Genomic DNA, 24,244 nt, shown 5'->3' on the forward strand with positions numbered 1-24,244 from the left:
TGGTACCAAAGCACCTCAAAGGCGCTAAAAACAAAATTACAAACATCTCAAAACAAACTGGTCAGACTACTGCTTGACCTTACTCCTAGAACCCACCTCACCCCTGCCCACTTTGACAACCTAGGATGGCTTAGAGTAGACGACAGAGTACAACAACTTGCAATGGGCCTGGTCTACAAGATACACTACACGACCAAGGTACCCATGTACATGTCAAAATACTTCCCAAAGGTCAGTGAATACCACGATCACAACACCAGAGGGAGCTCCACAAATCATGTTAAACCCAGATTCGGCTCAAATAAGGGACTAAACACGTTTAGCAATTATGCCACATCAATGTGGAACGCCCTACCCAAAGCTGTAAAGGAATGTGGATCACTACCCACTTTCAAAACCTCTCTCAAGGGACACCTACGGGAGACTGCAATTCAACACTGGCCCCTGTAAATATCCTAACCCAACCCCCTCCAATGTACAGTCATTTACCTAGTATGGTTTTGTCAATAGTTCAATGTACAATTGTGTTTGTTTGTACAGTGTCTCCTCCCCCCCCCCCTCAATGTACAGTGTTACTTGTTTATACAGTGTGCCCCCCGCCCCCCAACCACCTCCAATGTAAATTACCCAGTATGGTTGTCAATATCCCAATGTACCCAACCCCCCCCACCCAACCTCCTCCAATGTACAGTTTCTACGTCAAATGTATATACTCCCTTTTCTTGACTCCTTCTGTATCACAAACAGTACTGTACTTGCAAATCTGGTATGTCATAAATGTATAGATGTAGCAGTACTGACTATCTGTATGTCATGTATGTCATATATGTCTATATGAATTGAAAATGGGGGACCCTGATGGAAACAAGACAAACGTCTTTCTCAGGTCTGCATCCCCTTAACAATTGTATGTATTGAGCCGTACTGTATTGTACCCATTCTGCAATCTGTTAAATAAAGTTTTCATTCATTCATTCAATCAAGATCCTCACAGAAACGTTGATCTCACTATGACCACACAGTGGGAGCAGGTTTAACAGTGTGCAGGGTCCATTCATTTTGATGCTGATGCATCGTCTGTCCTGTACATGATCACTAGTGGATGGATGCTCTGCTTTTTGGAGACACTGTAAAGGAGTTACTGTTAACAGCTGAGCTTACAGTGTCTCCTTTTCCATTTTAGTCTCACTGTGTACTAGGTAACTATAGACACAGGGGCCATAGCTGCACACGTGGCTGAAACAGAGAAGTGTATTTTGTTATACAAGCCTGCTTTCAAATGCCCTGTACCGTCCCAAAGCAGATTATCAGCCTCTGACAAGGGAGGGGTGTTGGTAATGTTAGAAAGTGACGACATATATCCACATACAGTATTTGTTTGTCATATAATCAACAATGCTTTTCATGGAGAAATTATCCTGTGTGCAACACTCATCACAGATCTGTTTTGAATTAATCAGATAATTACCTAGAAGCCACAGTAGCTCACCAGCACAGCACAGATTCATACTGATTGGAATTTAACAGGTACAATTATTATATTATGATAAAATCACACAAACCCATAGCCAGTCATTTTTAAAGATTTAATATTAAAAAAATGTCAGAATGTACAGAAATAGGATCCCAAATTATTTAGACAGGCATCATTTGTAAACAAAGCATACACGTCTGGAAAAACCTTGCACAAACACACACACCAATGTAAACAAGAGATAGTACCATTGTGGAAACATTCTCATCTTAATAAGAACAACAACAATAATACCCCCCCACCCAAAAAAAGTAATCTCCAATGTGCACTAGCTCACTGACACTGACCATCAAACAGGAAAGCTGTCTGTGGGCTAGTGGAGTGCAACATCATAGGCAGTCAACCGGTCTGATACACAGGTAATAGAACACACAGGGAATATGAAATCTACAATGACACTGAAAAGCCATATACAAAAAATACATCTCCCTGAGAATCCTGAGCAAACTAGAGCTTTCTTGCTGCTACCTTAATGACTGGCTGGTTTCATAGACAAAGATTTAGCCTAGTCCTGGATTGTGATCTTTCCCCAATGGAGATCCACAATGAAAGCATTTTTGTTTTTATATCTTTTTAATCTAGGACTAAGCTTAATCCATGGCCGTGCAACTGGCCCCACAAGTACTAACATGAAGCATTCCAGGTTATCTAAAATCCTGGGTTGAAATATGAAATGAAGACCTTTTACTTTCTCCCAGATTGACAGTAGTGTAAGCTAAAATAATAGTATACAGTTTAGTTTAGCATGTCCTGAGATAGCTCCCCCTGACCCGTTAGTTTAGGCAGGGGTCCTGTGGTTTATATAGGCTGTGCCCCAACACTTAATATGACCATAGTCTAGTATCTACTGCATGCTAGCCACAGTACAAACGTATAAATATGACTTCAGAACATGACACTTCCAACATACTTAATCTGATACACACTGAAGCATAAACACAGATGCAAATCTATTGTCATATTGGTTGTTTTCCATGAAAGGTTGATGCGTGGAATTATTTTCATAATTTCAGTCCCTGAATAGTGTTCTCCAGATTCATATCGTTGGCAGATCTGTTGTGATATGTTGGTATGGTAACAGTAAATAAATGAGACTGTTTATATTATATGATAAATGAGATTGGTATATATTTATATTTTCTCATTTAGCTGACGCTTTTATCCAAAGTGACGTACAAGTTATGTAGGACAAGTCAGCAGGAAGGGTACAACTCTTTCAGCCGAGTAACAATGTTCATCAAAGTGTTGAAACATGAGCGCTGCAGCGTTGACTGCATAGTAGTAGAGACATATTAGTATATTAGGAGGAGTGAATTAGAGCATATTTCTTGGTAAATAAATGGTAAATGGACTGCATTTACATATCGCTTTTATCCACAGCGCTTTACAACTTATTTCTCACACATTCACGGCATTTCCGATAAACCCTGTTGCTTCTTGTTGAAAAATATGGAAAAAAAGTGTTGCCATTTACCATATTTGACTTAAAGAAGCAAGGGGAGGATTAACAGCCCCTGCTAAACCTGAACATTACATTTAGTTTAGAAAGGCTTCCCTTGCGCCGTAAAGCAGCTCAGTAGAAGTCCTGTGGATCCGACCTTAGGGGGACACAACATAATTAGAGGCTAAAGCTCCGCCCTCTTTTCTTCAATTCAATCACAATCGGAAGGTTCCCGGTTCGATTCCCACTCCTCTCTGCAGCGTGTCCTTGAGCAAGACACATAACCCCTAACTGCTCCCGGTGAGCAGGTTGGCACCTTGCATGGTTGCCTCCACCGTCTGTGTATGAATGTGCGAGTGAATGGTTGAACAAATTGTAAAGCGCTTTGGATATACCGTACTTTTCGGACTATAAGCCGCAGCTTTTTCCCCCATTTTTCGACCCTGCGGCTTATATAACGGTGCGGCTTATATGTGGACCAAACCCTAAAATATTGCTTTTTTTACTGCATTGAAGTGTTATTTATCTGTTCCCTTATTTGCTAAACTTAATACAACTTGTAAATGAGTTAATTCTTGTTATTTGTCCGACAGTATTGTGACAATCCCCTGTGCACGAACCCTTACATATGGTAATTAAACATTAAAACACCTGCGGCTTATAGTCCAGTGCGGCTTATATATGTACACATCATTCAATTTAGCTGCTGCGGCTTATAGTCAGGTGCGGCTTATAGTGCGAAAAGTACGGTAAGTGATATATATATGCTAACCTCGTTCCCAGTTTTATCTCCTCCGTGAGATAAAGACTGGTAAAGCACTACGGCCAAAAGTGTGAATCGGGTAGAATTTCCGGTGTAAGTACTTCCCATGGAAGCTGCCTCCGAACGGACCAAACTTTTCCCGAATCCTGTCGGCAAACAAGCTAGAACGTCCCAGTCATGTAGTAAATTCTTCAGGCAAAGCCGTTGCAGTGGCTTAAACGAGGAAATATTGTGCACTTCACACGTTTCTATAATTGTTTTGTCGAAACCGGAAAGCCTGTAGCCGGTACTTCCTGTACTTCCGTTTTCACACTTTAGGAGGCATAGCTTTACAGGCCTATATATATGCAGTCCATTTATCATTTAGTCAAAGGAAAGCAACCGTTGTGATTGGAGGATCAAGAAAAGAGGGCAGGGTTTGAGATTCTCAGCCATTCTCATCGGTCTCATCATGTCTGTAATCCTGTAAAGACATGATTTGACAAATTACACATTGATGTCAAAATCCTCCACGTAGGAGCTTTAAACATAGTTTTTGGAAAATGTTGGTACACACAATATTCAAAATCCTGATGTGAACATTGTTGTAGAAGCATTTTCTCACAGCTGTTGTGTCCTTGTTCATTTGGACCACCTGTCAGTTTTGGTTTCTAAAATCAGCCAATCAGATCACTCGCTGGCGGACACTTCCTTCCACATTCTGTTTGTTGCTGCCTACCATTCCGCTGTTGCCGGGTAGCAAAGGAGACAACTCTGGAAAACAAACAAGACACGGGACATATTGTTTCAGGTACTGTCTGCAAGTGGTACTGTCTCTGTGTTTTCAATACATTTCCCATGAGCCTCTTTGCTGTTGCCTTTGTGTGCTTTATAAAAATGTTACATGCAGACTTTTTGCAGAGCGGGTTTCTTTTTTGTTTTCCATTGTTCCATTGTATTAAATACCGTAATTCCTCTAATAGTGACCCAGGCTTGTATTTGTTTCAACTGTAGCGGGTACCAGGCTTTTATTGAAAGGAGGCATGTATAAGAGAGAGGCCTATGTTTCTATAATGAATAAATCAACATTTTGTGTCAGTTTGAACCCAGTAAAATGTACTGGGTTCATTTATTGAAACCAAGTACTGTATGAAATAGTAAACAGTGCAATTACAGGTGGTCACTGGTCATTTCAACGTTTTCAAAGTGAAATCAAGTAACTTTACCAGAGTAAAATAGTGCAATCACAATACTGGTATAAACAATTCTGAGGTAGGCTTACTCTCTTGGTAAACATTAACACCATACCATTTATATGGTATTTACTGCACAGCCAGCATATAACAACAATAACAAAATATATTGCCTATGGTAAATACCATAAAAACATCAACACAGTGCAACAGTGTCAATTTAACTTGAAATATAACTTCAACTGAGGTAGACTACCACAATACTGTGGTCCATCCTATTTATTGCCCATTCAAATACCTGTATATAGGCCTATATACAGTTAAGCTAATAACAGTCAAGTTCAGCTGCAAATAATAAAATAAAAATAAAAGATATGGTACAGTATTAACACTTTAATCGCCATGGGTTAAATTCATAATTTACCATCCCTCGCCAGCTCTATTTGTCTATGGAGAAGTTCCCCTTCTTTGCAGGGCTATAACTTTTTTAATTCTATTGCTAAATTGCCATTATTATGGCCCATTCAATGTCCTATATGTATTGTTCAGGGTGTAGCAACGTTAAACTTTTTCATTCACATATTCATACTAAAATATGGTCTAAAGTATAAGTATGTTTTTATCGTTTTCTGCAGCTTTCTTCAGAACGTGATTTATAGCCCTAAATGCATTATATTGATGATCAAATACAGTTTGGTAGGAATCTGTGCGAGATAAAAAATTTCAACTGGACGTGGTTCTAGAAGTTTCTACGCATCATCTGATGATGACCGGATGGGCGGGGGATCGTTTATAATTCCGTGGGCAGCGTTAGCAGTTTATATGGAATACGTTAGAATATAACGCTGAATCTTACCGTGGCTTCCTCGCGCCGCTGGCAGATGAGCGTGGAACAGAATTTTTTCTATTATGGGATGGAGAAATGCCCGATCCATTTCCAGGTTGTATAATAGTATATACGTCCAAATCATGTTGTTTTTTCGAGTTATTTGCACCGATCGATGTTCACTGTGTCAATACGGAGTCTCTCTAACGATAGCGAGTGCCCGGACCACATATGGATGAGCACTACCGGTTCAAAGGTTAATTTCCGGTTGGCGATCTGCCGATCGGCCACCAGATGGCGCTCTTGAACCGCTAGAGAGTTGAGTGGAGCTTTGCAGTGTCTCAGGGCTCCGGAAAGGAAATATGATTTCGATGACAGATTTTTGAAATATTGACATCAAAGACGAGTTACGGCGTCTTCGGCAGAATGAGCATGGCTAGGAATGACGTGTAAACTCGTCCACGGCGATCATAGTGTTAACTATAACATCATCAATGCAGCTTACACGGTGTAGAAACTTCTCTAGCTAACCTGTACTGGCCACAAACGCCTTGCCTCCATCACTCACTGTTGGGTAGATTTCCATTGCTTTTCTTTGTATTTGCGCGACACACGGTTGCGTTTGTCGCACAATGCATAAATCCACTCGGAAAGTAGTGTCTCCATCTCCTCGCTCACTTTTTTTGTCCCTCCTCCAGTTATGCGTGCTCTTTTACCGTCAGCTGCTTTCAGCTCATTCCTTTGTTTTTTTCAATATCGGATTTGTCTGGAATCAATGTTAAAGTGCTTTGCGGCTTTCTCTCCCGAATGCTCCGCCGCATACCTCAAAACTTCCTCTTTAAACTTAACGTCAAACTTTCGTCTCTGTTTAGTACCGGTAGCCATGCTTGCTCTGTTGTTGTTGTGTTACGTGCTGCGCGCGACCCGTGTTCCATATATACGGAAGTAAGGAGAGGTTCGCTCACGCGTATATTAGTAACCCGGTTTGTATTAGGAGGTTGGCTTATAATAGCTTATTTCAACAGCGCACCCGGTCATTAATAGAGTCAGGTTTTAATTGAATAGAGGTCACTATTAGAGGATTTACGGTACTCAGTTAAAGCCACTAGAATAATTGTAATAAATACTCTGTTACAGCCACTAGAGTAATAAAGAGCCACTAGAGTAATTGTAATAAAGGTGTTTTCCACCACTGCCTCCAATCTTCTTACATTCCCTCTCTCATCTTTCCATCACTGCACTCACCTTTCATTTCTGTGTCGCTGCTCTGGCCTTTCTGTGAGGCTGGACTGAGGTTTGGACTGCTACCAGCCACGTTGGGGATCCCACTGGAGTTGGCAGTGTTCGCTTTAGGTTTATCCTGCATCCCGGGTTTTTTCCCATGATCCACATTGTCGGTCTTCACCAGACAGAGGGTTTGCAGCAGACCCATGGAGTCAAAGTCCTCCCCAGAGCAGGCCCCCCGCCTCTTCAGCAGCTCCAGCACCTGCGTAACACAACGTGGTGACACAGGGCTCACTTGCACCGAACAACCATATAATTCTCTTTTGACATTTCTGTATGCATTTGCAGTTGTAAGAACAATACCAATTCCTTGGGAGTTTGAGAAAGTACTCAAATGTTACTGTCTTTAGCTATCAATGAACACAAGACTCAATATTGTTACTCTGAAAACTTCAAATGGAGTTATATGGTTCTATAAAATATGAATGTTATATCTTGCAATTGTTTGTCTTTCATTTATGTATGTATGTATGTATGTATAATATAATCTTTTTGTGAAATGGAAATGCTAGGGAATCCTCTCATCCCACCTCATAGACAATTAGGTAGACGGATGGATGAACGGACAGACAGACAGATGAAGTAGATAGATACTAGATAGTGTGGCAACCCCAAGGGCTTGGTGATTGAAGGGCACTACGTAATGGCCCAATGGCTAGGCGCTGCCCATATTTGGGTGTCCGCTTCCAGGCGCACCTGCCGCTAGAAGGCCATCAAGACCAGCTAGCCAATCATGACGCGATGCGTGTGTTGAGGAGAGTGAGCAAATAGGGGCCAAGGACACACGCTGACTCTCTCATATCAGGGGCGAGGAGACAGACCAGTAAGCGGAGAAGCCACCCCGGCAGACAGTCTAAGTTGAAGTCAGTGAGAGTGAGGAGAACCGTGAAATGTTTTGTTTGATTTGAAAATAAAGAGAAAGTATTCTTTTGGGAAACACAACTCGTCTGTCTGTTGTTTTATTCTGCAACCCCTACACCTGGAATTGCCACAATAGATAGATATCATAGATAGATACCATAGATATAGATACCAGATATAGATATACCATAGATAGATATATAGATACCATATATATAGATAGATAGATATAGATACCATAGAGATACCATAGATATAGATACCAGATAGATAGATATACCATGGATAGATAGATAGATAGATAGATAGATAGATAGATAGATAGATAGATAGATAGATAGATAGATAGATAGATAGATAGATAGATAGATAGATAGATAGATAGATAAAATAGATATAGATACGCACCTTAATGTACTTGTAGGACTTCAGTTCACTGAGGTTCTCCTCCAAGAAGAGCAGATACAGAGCAAGGTCGTCCCATTTGCCCTCTGGGCTGGGCAGAACACTTACGGTGGGAAGGGATTGGTAGGTTTCCAGGAATTCGGCGTATCCATGGCAGAAGAGGGGGCGGAGACTGGCGTATATCACGACAGGAATCAGCCCAATAAACAACACCAGGTTGACCAGGCTAAAAACAGAAAAGTCAAACAAAACGTGACTCCTAACTCTACCAACACAGCAGCCAGCTCAACAAAGGGAAAATTCCCTGTAGGATATGTTAAGTGGTACGACTTAACTGATAAAGCTTGAATAGATAGCCCTATATAGATATAATAAAGCAGTAAAATAATTAACCTACACATATTGCTCAGAAAATTTTGGTGAATATAATATATACCATATATATATATATATATATATATATATATATATATTAAGGCTGTCAAAGTTAATGCGGTATTAACGCGTTATCGCCCGATTCTATTAACGCCACTATTTTTTTAAACTCACGATTAACAAAAAAATATATATAATACTTTAACTTTTTTTTTCTTTTTACTAGACTTCACTCAGGTGTATTATTTATGCTCTCATTCTATGCTCTATGTTTGTTTCTGAAGTGTGTGTGTGTGTGAGATATAGAGAGAGAGGGGGGTGAGAGAGATGAGGAAGGGGCAAGAGAGAAAGAGAGTTGGGAGAGTGTGTGTGTGTGAGAGAGAGGGGGGGTGTGTGATTACTCAGTCCTTGTGTGGATGAATGTAACAAGTTCCTAACGTTTTCTTTCCCCTATTATTTCATGCACACTTTATTCATTGTTTTAAATTATTGTTTTCTTTTAAGTTATTTTGTGCATCACTCTGTTTTGAATTTGATGCACATTTGCAATGCATGAGGGTCATCCTTTTGTGTTAAATGGCTGCATAAAGCAAGCATTTGTTGACTCGCATGTTGATAAGAGTATTAAAACTTGTAACTTGTAAAAGATCAGTTTAAGGTAGAAAAAAGAAAAAAAAGTGATTAATTTGCGATTAATCGCGAGTTAACTATGGACAATCATGCAATTAATCGAGTTAAATATTTTAATCGATTGACAGCACTAATATATATATATATATATAAAACATTTCAATAACAGTGTCAACAAAATGATTCAAATGCAAATATGTTTTCCTAGGAAAATCAATGGAAATCAATGATTTGCATTTGGTTATAACCTATAGATTAGGGCTGTCTTAAATACTTCGAAGCTTCGTTCGATGGGCATGAGATTCGAATATGAAAATAAAATTCTATTATAAAAAAAATAAAATAAAAATATGATTTATTTTTTAGTGCAAAATCAATTCTGCCTCTCTCTGTTAACTACAACAAGCAATGCTGTTTGTTATTTAAGATGAGGTCGGACTCTGCACTGACAGATTTGTGATCATTGTGCTGCTTTTATAAAGCCTCAAATGACAGCTTACAATATTTCATGAAAGCAAAGTGTTTTGTTTGTCTAAGATTTAAAAAGGTTTAAACTTTACAGCACTGACAAAGTTGAACAAATTGCTGTACAAGTCCCACAACATATACAAAAGAAAATATATATATATTTTTTAATATTTATAATTTTTTTCTTTTTTAATCTCGAAGCTTCGAATAAAAATCTAATCTCGGCCCCGAAGCTTCAAATTCCAATTTTTTTTCCCGAAGGTCAGCCCTACTATAGATATTAGTTTAAACTTGTTAAACTATAAACGCTGAGACAGACATCTACTCTGGGTTTGTGTGTATTGAACTTAGAGACTGTACGAGACACAGAGTGTGGGAGAGATAAGAAATTGGAGAGAAGGCAGCACCGAGGTCACCCGCAGAGGCTTTAACATCAACAAAGATAGCTAGCCTGTAGGTAACGTCTGTATTAGGTCAGAGGTAACAGCGGCTGGTGTCGCTTAGTCACGAGAGAGGGTGTGGCTAGGGAAAAGACGCTATAGCTGTGAGTTTCTTCGGGTTTGAGTCAGACAAGCCAGACGAGCGTTGACAGCGAGACAGCAGAGATAGCTCCAGCCTCCTTCGAGGCTGGAAGGTGGGGGAGGGGAGCCACGAGGACATAGCTAGAGGCTAACGGAACAGGCTTCGGCTAGGGAGCTAGGCCGCAACCATCAAGCTCCGGCTAACAGGACAGGCTTCGGCTAGGGAGCTAGGCGGCAACCATCAAGAGAGATAGTTATTCATTTAGTTTCTTCACCTTTCAATCGGTTTAGTTTTGTACGAGACCTTTTGTTTATGAAAATAAACATAACCATCAAGGAAAGAGATCACGTTTTCAGTGTTAATTCTTCTGTTTACGGATGTATCGACGGGGTGATACAGTGTGTGACAGCCAGTAAGATTGCCATCAACCAACAAATGACTACAAACACAACACAGAGGGACGTCACGGAACAGCAGGTGACGGGTTGATTAGAGGCTGAAGACCACCCTAATCTTACACTAGGGACACACAGGACATAGAATAAAGCACGAAACCAAACCGTTACTGTCCAGCTAGAAATAACAGGACTTCTGACTTGTTACAGCCACAGCCAGGGCCGTCCTCTCCCCTGTCTGGCAGCAGGTCTCCACACCCTTATATAGGCTTCCTTCCTGTTTCCACCTCATCATCAATCTGTCTACCTGGGCCAGTCTACACACCTGAGACTCATCTCATCATCACCGAGCCAGGATAAGAGACCTGCACCCCTGCCACTCCTCGCCAGAGTGTTGTTTCACCTGTCTTGGTACTAGGACTCCATCTGGACCTTCCATACTATATATATATATATATATATATATATATATAGTGTATGTAGTGCCCTCTGTACGTGCCTCGTTCTAACCCCTGCTGTTCTGTGTGTAGGATCGCACACCTCCGGCCTATACCCACACCCGTGGACTTCACCAGCCTGGACTATGCCCGGGAGCTCATGGATATACCTCACTACCTGCCTTGTCATCTGCCGGGTGTATCATCATTAAATACCCTAAACCGCCTCGTTCTCCTCTGCCTTGTGTTCTGCTCTTGGGTTCCAAATAGACGCCACCCTAACATGACTGACTTTACGAGAAAGAATGTCCAGACTCCGCTGTATGCATAAGAAATGCATTGGGATCAAAAACAGGCCGTGAAAAACGACAGAGCCTAGTTGAAATGTCAGCTTGATCGCTAGTTCAAACTAAATCTCTAAGGGCATGAGATTGGACACTTCTCTGAATGTCTGTTTTGCAGTTGTTTTCAGTGGTTTGGTTGCAGTAAGTCAGAATTTGTCTTCTCCAAACGACGCACCTTGCATCTTTGAGGCAGGACATGACTCAACTTCAGCCGGGTCGCGCCCCATGTCGACATCATCCTCTTGTCAAACTGTGTTGCTTAGCAATGGGAATAATGTATTTCTCCTTGCACTCTTGTTCTCTGTGTTCTAGCGACGCATACAGACGCGTTTCTAGTGTCAAGCAAAAAAAGTATCGTTTTGGTATCTGTATTGAATCCCAGGTATCGTATTGTTACCGGTATTGAAACGTTTCAAAAGCTGCCCAGCCCTAATCACAACTGATAAACTCCAGTATCATAAAAACAGTCCCAGTCGTTGGTCCTTTAGGTGTCATTTAAAAGTATATACCGTTGTAATTCATCGGTTAACCAGAACTACTATGAAGCCATTTTGAAATACAAAACCTCAGCAAGGAGAAGACTCCCACGGCGATAAGCTTGCACTGCACTTTCTCTGGGACAGTGGGGTCTGAGACGAGCAGGCCGGTGCGCAGGGAGCACTCGAACTCATCTGTGACGGTGGCCAGGCGAAGGTAGTAGCCCAGGTAGACACAGGCGCAGATCAGGGTCAGCAGGGTCAGGCTCCGGCACAGGAGGTACCGCCACAGCAGCGTGCGGGAGCAGCGCTTGGTCATCAGGTATTGCTCTACCAGCGGGTACATGAAACAACCCTCCGTAGGGTCGCTGCTTAGGGTAGTGGGGAAGGGGGAACAAAGGGGCGAGAATAAAAGGATAAAGAAATAGAAGAGTTTTTAGTTTTTTTTTAAATCAGACTTTGAATGTTTAAGAACATGTTTATTATAAAAGCTAACAGTTAGCTAACAAACTCAGCAAGACCGATGGCTTCTCAGTTACAGTGGGTGACAATATTGTCACAAGGAAAGATGAAATTACATACCTAGGTTCCATCCTAGAGGCAAATCTTTCCTTTTTGTATCCACTTTTTCTTCTAATTTCTTTCTATTTTTCTCCCATCCCAATTTCGTGTTTCCAATTCTCCCCTCCCCTGTCTTGAACGTTGCTTGCATATGCCCCCCACTGGTCGGTTGTAGGGAGGATAGAAGCCTTGCATCACATGTCCCCTCCGGTACATGAGGAGGCAGCCTGTCACATCTTTTCACCTGCCAGCGCGGACTCTCATTGGCGAGGTGTAACATGTGGGAGGCTCACACTACCCCCGCCATTTCCCGTCTCTGCTGTGCAGGCGTCCCCCAACCGACCTGTAGGAGTCGCTGTCCACAACGTCCAGATTACCACCCATCGACTTCCACCCGCTAACTCTTGCCAATTGAGTTACTATGACGGCCGGCCCAAGCCGGAGGCAACGCCGACAGCCGGAGTCGAACCCGGTGTCTCTTGCGTTGGTGACGAGCGCATTCTCCGCTGCACCACCCAGCCGCCTGAGGCTAATCTTTCCTGTGACAAAATGGCATCCAATGTAATCAAAAAAGTCAACCAACGAACTACATTCTTGTACCGCATCTCCTCTCTGGTAAACAAGAATACCCTGAAGACTCTGGCAGGAGCACTCATTCAAGGGTACTACGACGGATTTTGACTATACCTTGTGACCGGTAGAGCAACTCTAAAATAGCAATGACGTCACGTAACCACAGCCAGTGCAACTATTTCACTTGCATTTGCCCCTAAAAATAGATAGAATTAGATATAGATAATAGATATGTGCGAACTGGAAAAAGTTATTTAGGAGCACAGAGGCTTCGCACAGTGGGCGTGTCAACGCGTAATTGTCATTTCATAATAGACACGGAACAGAGCGGACCTTCAATTCTAGAAGCAAACTAGTAGCTCTTCCACCCTGCATTTGAAGGCTGTGTGACAACTTCTCTTGCGAGTCGCGCAGTTTAGTTTCTATGTGTAATGTAAACTCTGCGACGGATCCAATCGTCTAACATGCTTTGCATCCTCGCCATTCTGGAATGCCCACGTCGCGTTAAAACCTTATGTAATGTTAACTATTGATGTAGCCTCAGAAAGCTAACGTTAGTTGGCTCCACTCCTACTGTAGCAGCCTGTTGATGTACTAGCCTCAGAAAGCTAACATTAGTTGGCTCCACTCCTACTGTAGCAGCCTGTTGATGTACTAGCCTCAGAAAGATAACGTTAGCTGGCTCCACTCCTACTGTAGCAGCCTGTTGATGTACTAGCCTCAGAAAGCTAACGTTAGCTGGCTCCACTCCTACTGTAGCAGCCTGTTGATGTACTAGCCTCAGAAAGCTAACGTTAGCTCCACTCTAGCAGCCCCCTCCCTCCCTCCCTCTCTCACTCTGTCTCCCCCATCCCTCTCTCTCTGCTAACAATCCTGATTCGATTCTTGAACCTATTTCATTAAAAAGGAAGATATTGATGGACATTAGTTATAGTATAGCTCAGCAGCTGTAACAGAATAATTTTATTATTTTTGATTATTTACGTTTTAAATTAACGACAAAATAATGGACCGACTTAACAAACGCTGTCACTGTTTACTTGTGTAAGGACATGGTTCCTTTTCAAACTGTCGATAGAAAGGGATTTAAAGACATGGTCAAAGCACTGGATCCAAGATACGCATTACCTGCCCGCAGACACTTGAGAAAAAGTTTTGCATTTTTCTATTGCAGTTTTGCACAATAAATGTTCTTAAAATACCTCTGTACCATGTGAAATATGTCCTAGTAATACAAGAGTACAGTAATAGCTGCCATACCAGTGTTTTACCCCTTCAGAAGCATTTATATAGACATTTTAAGATAAGTTAATATACCATGATATATACCATTACCGTCTATGCTTCAAATTATACCGTGATATACATTTTAGACCATACCGTCCGGCCCTACGACAGAGTACAGCAACTTGCAATGGGCCTGGTCTACAAGATACACTACACGACTAAGGTACCCATGTACATGTCAAAATACTTCCCAAAGGTCAGTGAATACCACGACCACAACACCAGAGGGAGCTCCACAAATCATGTTAAACCCAGATTCGGCTCAAACAAGGGACTAAACACGTTTCGCAATTATGCCACATCAATGTGGAACGCCATACCCAAAGCTGTAAAGGAATGTGAATCACTACCCACTTTCAAAACCACTCTCAAAGAGCACCTACGGGAGACTGCTATTCGAAACTGGCCCCTGTAAATGTCCTAACCCAACCCCCTCCAATGTACAGTAAATGTCCTAACCCAATAATACACAAGACCCTTTTCTTGTTCCATCGCTTTGGTCTCCTGAGGCTCGCTGAATTTAACATTCATCAAAACGCATCAATTATGTATCAAGTTGTCAACAACATGAATCACAGACTGTCTGAGCTTGTCCCAGTCTGCCAACCACTGCACATCCACAACACAAGAAATAAGCATCTTATATTTGGCAAGAGGAGAAGGCTCAATTGTGCTAGCCTAAGCATAGCATGCAGGGGTCCACAGATCTGGAACAAGCTTGACGAAAATCTGAAAATGACTAAAACCTTTAAAACCTTTAAAAAAATCACTGAAAGAGGAACTGTTTAAATCATATCTCTAATTAAAATTATAACTTAGGAATACAATTGTCTGTATTATGTATCTCTGTTATATGTCAGTTAGTAGGTAGGTGTGTAAACCTACCCACGTTGTATTGTTTTTGTTTTGTTTTTTGTTTATTGTTTTGTTGTTTATATTCTGTTTATATCTGTGTTCAGGCTCCCTCCAAAAGCTTTAAATAGCTTCTTGGGAGACCTGGCACATGCACACAATTTGCGACATTGTTATATCACATGAGGATACTTACATGTAATGTATCGTGTGTGTGTGTGAATAAATTCATTCATTCATTCAAGTAAGGTTTCGTCGATATTCCAATGTACAGTTTCCCCCACCCCGCCTACCCCCCAAAAATGAGAACAGTGCAGTTGTATCTGAGAAAGCTATCTACATTAACGTTAGCTATAGCTAGCTAGCCACAGCCATGTAATTTAAAATTGGTAGCTAACGTTATATTGATAGGTATATGTTTCAGATAGCAAGGTGGAGAGCTACATAATAACATTAGTTTGATAATGGTGTCAGTGTTTCAGATAGCAAGGTGGAGAGCTGCTCTCACTGCCTGTCTATCTACACTTGATAACTGTGTGTATGTGTAACTAGGAGGGATATGAGGACTGTGTGTATGTGTAACTAGGAGGGATATGATGACTGTGTATGTAACTAGGAGAGTTATGAGGACTGTGTGTATGTGTAACTAGGAGGGATATGAGGACTGTGTGTATGTGTAACTAGGAGGGATATGAGGACTGTGTATGTGTAACTAGGAGGGATATGATGACTGTGTGTATGTGTAACTAGGAGGGATATGAGGACTGTGTATGTGTAACTAGGAGGGATATGAGGACTGTGTGTATGTAACTAAGAGGGATATGAGGACTGTGTGTATGTGTAACTAGGAGGGTTATGAGGACTGTGTGTATGTGTAACTAGGAGGGATATGATGACTGTGTGTATGTGTAACTAGGGGGGATATGAGGACTGTGTGTATGTAACTAGGAGGGATATGAGGACTGTGTGTATGTGTAACTAGGAGGGATATGAGGACTGTGTATGTGTAACTAGGAGGGATATGAGGACTGTGTGTGTGTAACTAGGAGGGATATGAGGACTGTGTGTATGTGTAACTAGGAGGGATATGAGGACTGTGTGTAATGTGTAACTAGGAGGGATATGAGGACTGTGTGATTATAGTTAGTGCTCTCACCACTATGTAACTATGATTATAGTTATCTACTGTATACTGTCATGTAGGGTAGGTTATCTAGGTTATCAGCTGTATAATGTAATGTAGGCTAGGTTATGTGCTGTATAATGTCAGGTATGCTACTGTAGGTTATCTGCTGTAATGTCATGTAGACTTTTCACAGTCATGACAGCATTACTGTGACAGCACTTAATTATTAATGCTATTCAGGTGAGGGGAGTTGCTGGGGGGTATTGTTCACGCCCAGCCCAAAGTGGCTGAAGTGTGAAAATCTTTGAGAGATGATTTCTCTGCTTAACTCTTTAATTGCCAGACCCGAGATATCTCGGGTTACCTCACCATGCATTGGACGCCAGACCCGAGATATCTCGGGTTTTGGTAGTTTTCTTTTATTCAATATTTGTATTCATTATTCATCCGCTGACTCTGTGTTGCCATAGGAAAGGATTTTGAGATCGCCAAAGTGCAATACCGGCCGCATCCTGCCAGATGGCAGTGTCGCCCACCCTTTGAAACCTTATATCTAACTCCGTGTTACACTCAAATGTTTCCGGGCGCTATATTTAGACGGAGCCGAGTAAGTCGCTTCATCCGACCACTTCGAAAACGCATCTGGCACACTCGATCCATAAGTTGTGCCAAATTATGTCCGGGACCAGATGGACACCAATACTGGAAATCGCGATCAGACAATTGGAATATTCTTTTTGGAATACCACCGACCACAGGTAAGGACTATCTGACATTAAAAAAAAACGTAGTTTTTAGTAGCGTGTCCAGGCAAGAAATGCCAACGCTTATAGTAGAATTCACGTTGCGCCCTATTACTCGCTTCCCAGGAATTATCCCGGATCACTCTGAAATTATACTCACCACGTGCGAACGTATGCATGAAAAAATTCTCTTTTTTGCATCTTGGACGGAAGAAAGTCACTGTCAAATGACCATAGTATTGTCCCCATAGCTATAATATAGAATATAGATATAGCTCTCCAAACATAATGATGCACAGTGAAAATATGTAATGGAAACCTGGCATGTTAGCTACAAGGCCAAGACTAATAGCTGGCGCTGAATGAGTTAAGTGTTCTAGAAAATAGACTGCTTTACACGATTTAAATGAGCACAAAACATTCAAAACATTCTCAGATTTCAACATATGACAGATCATTTGAAAGCTTACATTCTGTACTTTCGCAATCTGAAAAATGAAAATGTAGACATGTGGCACGAATCGCTGTGCATAGACACATATCTGGCTGTACCTTTAAATAGTAATGGGTCAGTTGTCAACCCTACCTATCCATAACCAAGCCCTCAGTAAAAGCGGCACAATGGAAGATTGGCACCTTGTGGCCGTTGGAGGTAACGGCACCTTCTTTAACACATTCGGGACGGGCCACGGCGATCTCCGTGTTTCGATTCCACTGGTTGTGGACAGAGGCACGGATATATCCGTGGGAAGTTGTTATTGCTTTTATTCCATTTTAATAACCTATTCAAGGTCGCCGAGCGGCACTGCAGATTTACCCTACTCTATGAATTCGAGAAGGTGCAATACCAACCAGATCCTCTTAGGGGCGCTATCGTGCTAATGCGGTGTGCCCTATGGCTGAACGGATCAGTATTTTTTTTTTTTACTTTCAATGGAGATTTCAGTAGCAGGATTCTGGATGTGCAGCATGTAGCTTGGATTACGTTTCGGATCGCAGATTTCACCATGCAATAAGGGGATTTATCATCAGCCAATGGACATATCGATCTACCAGATGGCGATCGATAACGGGGAAATGCTCTGGGGATCAGCCCGGACCACGGTAAGATCTTTTTCACGTAAATTACAGCCCGATCGGGCATTGTTTTGATAGCCATCCAGGCGATCGGCCTATGTGGCTAGTTAGACGAACACGGTTATTGGTAATCAATAATAATAAACGACGTCCCCGCCCCCCCCTTTCATGCATACATGCTTCGTCCCGATCATATGCAGTTTGAGTTATTTCTGTAGCATCTGTAAAACGGAAATGCCATTGGATATAACGTTAGCAGCTATTAGCCCTATATCTAGCCTTCCAGAAAATATACTAGTCCCAAATCCTGTATAACGTTTATATTCACGGCGCTATAAAATGAGAACCTATTGATGATTTTTTTTTAAGCGATTTTGAAGGGACGGTTTATGGACTCAATTGACAATGAGAATGGACAGATAGCAATACTATAAAGTATAGATTTAGCTCTACAAACAGCCCCATGTTTGTTTACATTCCCCGGTCCTCTTGACATTAATTAGACTCACCCCAATGGCCCCGAATGTGTTAAACATGGCAGATAAGAGAAAACGGCAACAAGAAAAAGACATTTGTTCAAGCAAGTTAACTTTGGACACCCAGTTTTACATTTGTGACATTCACATGTTACGCTTTAGAAATCAGACTAGGTTTGGGCAATATTGAAATTCCCATACTGATGATATTGCTTTAAGAAAAATTATAAATTATGTTATTGTCCAAAAAAAGCTGAAAAGATGCGTATGTTGTAGCTGATTTTTCTTATTGTTAGCTAGCTTGACACAGGCCTTTGCTACAAAGTTAACAATACAATTGATTGATTGAACATTTTATTAACAGATTGCAGAATGGGTACAATACAATACAGCTCAATACACACAATTGTTAAGGGGATGCAGACCAGAGAAAGACTTTCGTCTTGTTTACATCAGGGTCCCCCACAATCTCTGGGAAGATTTAAGCATTTTGATTCCACCTTCCAATCAGATATATTAACCTTATTAACCTCTTAAGCCCTAGCCATATTTTCTGAGAATGTGCCTAAAAATACATACCTAAGTAGATGGAAGATTGCTCCACTTCTACAAGGTCCATTAGCATGTTCTTGGTATCTAGGGACATCTATGGATCTCAGGGAATGTTTCATATTTGACGGTGAATAACACCATGCTAAAATTTACCAGACATGACAAATTGCCAGTGAGCTCATTGAGACCTTCTTGAGATCATGTGTACAAAAAATATAAGCAAATTAATAAAAGGCAGATGATTAAACAGAAGGTTTTGTAGATACAGTACTTAATTCTGCCATCCGGACACATGCAATTTGAAATGATTATAGAATAGAAGGCCTATAAATGGCCTTATTATGGCCAAGTTGCACATCTATGGATCGGGCCAAATCTCCCCTTTCCAATGGCAGAGTTCAATCTGGATTTAGTACCACCAAGCGCCCTGACAAAACCGTGAATGAAATCTACTGTAAGTACAGTTACTTTTTGCAACGTCGTTTTTTGCTAGACGTTCACAGAAAGGTAGAGAAACTAACTGTGTTCTAATTTATGGCAATAACGTTCAGGTTTATTCCACCCGTGAGATATGATCCCGAAAATAAAGAGGAAAAAATAAACTGAAAAAGAAGTCAGATGATTGACAGGGGCTGGCGTGAGCTGGGAAGTGTCTTTTTTTATTTATTCTAAAGCCCTGGGTCTCTTCTCTCAAAAGACTACACTCAAGTTAGGTTGCGCCAAATCCTTGCGTCAATCCTCGCCTTTTTCCGACTCGATGCCCTGAGATTTCTATAAACTCATATTTCACTAATACCACTTAAAATCATTGGTAAACAAACGTAGTGCTGAAAATATACACTTTGACTGCTGTTTTGACAGGGTTAGTGTCTTTACTCTTGGCTACATTTGGGGGGGGGGGGGGGGGGAACGCAACATTAATTCATACATTCTGTAGAGATGGATTTATGGCGTGATGTCATTCTCGTACCGGTGCCGGACCGCTTAAGGTGATCGGTGATGGACATATAGCACTGTAAATTAACACTGTGGTCAGAGCATAGAACTACGCCTGACTACCTTTTTCTCATCTGAAACAATATAAATGTATCTGCTTGGTATTTCATATTCAATGTCTTGTGTTTGCTTAAACCTTGACTAAACCTTCTCAGTTGGCGATTGTTCTGTTATATAAGAATATAGTCAGTTATTTGTGCCTTATGGAGTTGTTTGTTCCTATGGGTTACCGTATTTTACGTTGCACAATTTGGAGAGCTATGGGGCTACCCTAGGAGGGACTCTGAGTTCAGTGTTAATTTTGGCAGCTATTTTAGTTTTTAGTCTTAGTCATGTGTCAAATGCTCCTTTTTCGTTTTCATCATATTTAGTCATCTTCATTTATTTTTCGTTTAGTCAGTTTATTCAACGACAGGTCTGAGCATTTTAGTCTTCGTTTAGTCTTTTTTTTGTCTCGCCACTCAGTTACAGCCTCATAAGTTGGTGTGAGTTTCTTTCTAAGCAAAAAAAGCTAACGTTAGTGCTAGCTGGTTAGACTTATTGATTGATTGAACACCTTTATTTATCCCCAAGGGGAGATTCAGGTGTCCATCACAGCCTCAACACAGCCATCTAAAAACAGTTAATACAAAACATACAATTATTTAGTACTTTGTTAGAAACAAAGTGTGTGAAGTTTGTCAGGGTCCTGGTTATTTTGACATGATTAAAATCCCCGTTGATGAGTATGGATGTGTTGTTGTTACCTCGGAGGACTAGCGGATGTTGAACTGGCTTTTTCAACTGTATGGATAGAAACAAGTTCTTCCTCAAATGTACCCAACATTGGCAACTGGTACATTAGGTGCATTTGCATTCTTGCATTAATTTACATTCTAACAAGAGCTGACATGTTTGCAAAGTGTTCACCACTAAGTTAGGCTACATGCAGTAACGTTACATAGTGGATCAGAACGTAGGCTCACATAATGTTACCTTTTTCTTGATAGGCTCCAACAGTGTGGTGAAACAAGAAGAAAGAAGAGGAAAGAGAGAGACTGACTACAGAGCAAGATTTACAACAGGAGTTGCATACTTGAATATTGTTCCGTTATCTGGGACTCGTTAGGGCCATTATGGTGGCCATGTGAGCGATACCTAAAGTATATCGTCATATCGTCCGAGCCTAAATGAGACCATAGCCTTTTATGGATTTCGCAGCACTGGTTGTTCCCGACCAGAGCTTGTGTGGGGAATCTACTGTATTTCAAGCATATTGCTGTTAGGAGCTTATTCTCTTGTTCAGACCAACCGTGATTTAGCTCACTAAAAATAGGTTATATAATTTGATTAAAAAGTTCCATAGTGCAGGTTTAAACATATCATTTCAAAGCAATCTATTTTGATACTAAATGGCATCTTTCCAACTCTTCCATATGGATTGTGGCTTGATTGTATCTACCGTATATAGACTTCCAGTCACAATGTACTAAGTCAAGGTGTAAACGAAAGAAAGAAAAGAAAACTTGCATACACAACAAAATTGTACGGGTCTAACAGAGGTCTAAGTTACTGCCTTCGTGCCTACCTGTCCTGGTCGAGCTGGACCGCGGCGGTCATGCGTTTAGCCAGGGTCACGGCTCGGTTGTAACAGCGGTCCAGTTCTTCCATGATGAAACCCAGGTCAGACTGCAGCAGGGGCGCGGCAGAAAAGCGCCAGAACAATGCGGGCGTGTACATCAACACCGCCACCAGCAACAGGATGTAAGGGAAGAACTGGAGGGGAGAGAGAGGGAGAGGGGGAAGAGGGAGGGAGAATGAGTGACAAGGAGGAGAGAAGGAAGAGGACAGGGACGTGACAAGATAAACGGGAAACTTGAAATTAGTTTACACTAAACCCATCCTTCAAGTGAACAGATTGGTTAGTCAGTCAAGTGAAACGGACATTGACCGTCTCCCATGAACGTGTGGGTAAGACAACACTAAACCATTCTGTGTGTGTGTGTGTGTGTGTGTGTGTGTGTGTGTCCACGACTAAACACCATACCTTGTGCAGCCACAGGGGTAGTGTGTGTGTGTGTACAGCTGCCCAGCAGAAGGAATCAACATAAGCAGCCTGCCTCCAGGAGAAATTAGAGGGAGCGAAACAGCTGATCTGAGTACCTGACAGAAACAGACAGAAACATTATGAACAGTCATTCACATACAATGTCATCTTCAAATCACATCTAATACCTAGCAATATCTAATATTAATTAATCGCTTAATTCCAGCAGCCCAGAGTCTGGATTAATCACTTCAATCAATCAATAAATCAATCAACCAACCAAATCTACAAAAGTGTGTTTCTATGATCCGTGTGCCTGAATGAAATTAGACTGAAGACAGCCAGTTGAAATAAGATTTGAGGTATTGTTTGTTTATTGATGGAATACTGTCTTTTCCATTATCTGTATCTGCACTGTACACTGTATCTACATCATATATCCATACCTACTCTCATTAGTTAAACCACTGGCTAATATGATTTATTACTATAGTATTCATACTTGTACTACCGTATAAAATAATACTGTACATACATTCACTTAGAATATTTAATCTGTAGCTTTGTCATATACACACTCCACATATTCACATGTTGTACTGTATACTGCAATGCACTTTATGGCTATTTTTACACTCTAGTTAGATGCCAACTTAATTTCATTGTACCCTGTACTTGGCAAATGACAATAATAAATGTAATGGAATCTAAATTAGCAACAAACAAAACAATTAAAACATATTCCCAATAAAAAGTGACACTCACCGACAGAGACCTCCTGCGCGAAGGCCAGAGAGATGAGGAGGAGAGGGAGTCCCACCGCCACGCACGTGACGATCTTGTCCACCGCCAGCTCTGTGCGCACCGTGCGGTACCTCCCCTGGCTGGGCTCCTTCAGGAGGAAGTCACTGAACACATACTCCGTGGCCACGTGGGCGATGGCCATCTCGCCGGTCAGATGTGCAACCAAATCAGCTGGTTTACATTGAAGGCTGGGGGGAGGGAGAAGAAGAAATACATACAGTAAGAAATGTCAGAAATCACCCCCAACCACGACAATGTATCAATTGACTTGGTATTAAGCGGAATAAGAAGAGGGGCGCGGATCATGGAAAATAAATAGTGAGGGAAAAACACTCTCAAACAGTTAGAGAAGAGGGTGGTCTTGGTATGTTCTTTTCTCGTGTATTCGCAGGATAGTTTAATGAGAAGTGACTTCGGTCACTCACCCGGCTTGTGCAAAGCAAGAGGTGTGCAGCAGGGAGGGACGACAAGAGGTTCGGTTTAGCTCAAGCTATGTGTCTATCAAACGCAGACTTTTCAAAACTATAATTGCGTTGTCATTAGCTACATGGATAATTATACAACAAGCCTGGCGTTACAACGAAAAAGGTGTTGTGTTACTTTTAGATGTTCAGTCATTCTCAGCGGTGTTTCTATCCATTGACTTGTGAGACGTTTGATCTAAAGTCTAATGCACGCTACTTAACACTAACGTACTAGTAGGCTAAACGTGAACTTACCTGTCGGTGGGTGTTCCAAGTTAGAGCACGAAACATTACAGAAACGATCTCACTTGTGTGTTAATAATTCTCTAGCGTGGCTGCAACAAGTGAAACTAGACTGTGAGCCAGGTTCCCGAGCGAGTGGATCTAACGGCACGAAAAGAAACCAAAGTAACACGAAGAGGGAACTGCAGATGAAACAAAAACAACTTGTTGTAACGTCGGCTATCTCCTTCCGGTAGCATCTATTATTCCTTCCTTCCTCCCCTCCTTCACTAGGGGCCCCCATGGTCCCTCCATGTTGGAAGAAGAAACAATGGTGTTGATATGCGAGAAATATGAATGAATGAAAACTTTATTTAACAGATTGCAGAATGGGTACAATACAGTACGACTCAATACACACACAATTGTTAAGGGGATGCAGACCAGAGAAAGACTTTTGTCTTGTTTACATCAGGGTCCCCCGTTTTCAATTCATAGTGCATATACCAACAGAAGTTTAATAAGTTGGTGTATTATATCAATGGGTTCCAC

At 41.4% G+C, this 24,244-nt stretch overlaps 1 protein-coding gene across 3 annotated transcripts; it reads right to left on the reverse strand.

Moving 5' to 3' along the window:
- Nucleotides 1–1,575: 1,575 nt before the first annotated feature.
- LOC311236880 (pannexin-1-like) lies at nucleotides 1,576–23,932 on the reverse strand. Of its 3 annotated transcripts, XR_014620258.1 has the most exons (9): nucleotides 23,726–23,932; nucleotides 22,968–23,194; nucleotides 22,203–22,318; nucleotides 21,744–21,931; nucleotides 12,023–12,304; nucleotides 8,290–8,512; nucleotides 6,982–7,222; nucleotides 4,343–4,491; nucleotides 1,576–4,201 (listed from the first exon to the last, which is right to left on the reverse strand). XR_014620258.1 is itself a non-coding variant. In XM_084324671.1 (8 exons), the coding sequence occupies exons 2-8, from the start codon at nucleotides 23,146–23,148 to the stop codon at nucleotides 4,403–4,405; spliced, it is 1,317 nt and encodes a 438-aa protein (XP_084180797.1). In that variant the 5' UTR covers nucleotides 23,149–23,194; nucleotides 23,726–23,932; the 3' UTR covers nucleotides 1,576–4,402. The 3 variants fall into 3 exon arrangements, 2 of the variants coding, with proteins under 2 accessions (XP_084180797.1, XP_084180796.1); XM_084324671.1 differs by having other exon boundaries at nucleotides 1,576–4,491; nucleotides 12,023–12,301; XM_084324670.1 differs by having other exon boundaries at nucleotides 1,576–4,491.
- Between the last annotated feature and the right edge of the window lie 312 nt (nucleotides 23,933–24,244).

This window comes from Notolepis coatsorum (assembly GCF_963971535.1).
Source record: "Notolepis coatsorum genome assembly, chromosome: 1".
NCBI classification, from domain to species: Eukaryota; Metazoa; Chordata; class Actinopteri; order Aulopiformes; family Paralepididae; genus Notolepis; species Notolepis coatsorum.

What these genes read in the sequence shown, in the direction of transcription:
- LOC311236880 (XM_084324670.1), bottom strand. Translation starts at nt 23,148, where the DNA reads ATGGCCATCGCCCACGTGGCCACGGAGTATGTGTTCAGTGACTTCCTC. An exon ending in GTCCAGCTCGACCAGGACAG is followed by an intron (nt 12,305 to 21,743) that starts GTAGGCACGAAG and finishes CACTACCCTAAG; the next exon opens with CAGCGACCCTACGGAGGGTT. An exon ending in GGAGTCTTCTCCTTGCTGAG is followed by an intron (nt 8,513 to 12,022) that starts GTTTTGTATTTC and finishes TTCTGTTTTTAG; the next exon opens with CCTGGTCAACCTGGTGTTGT.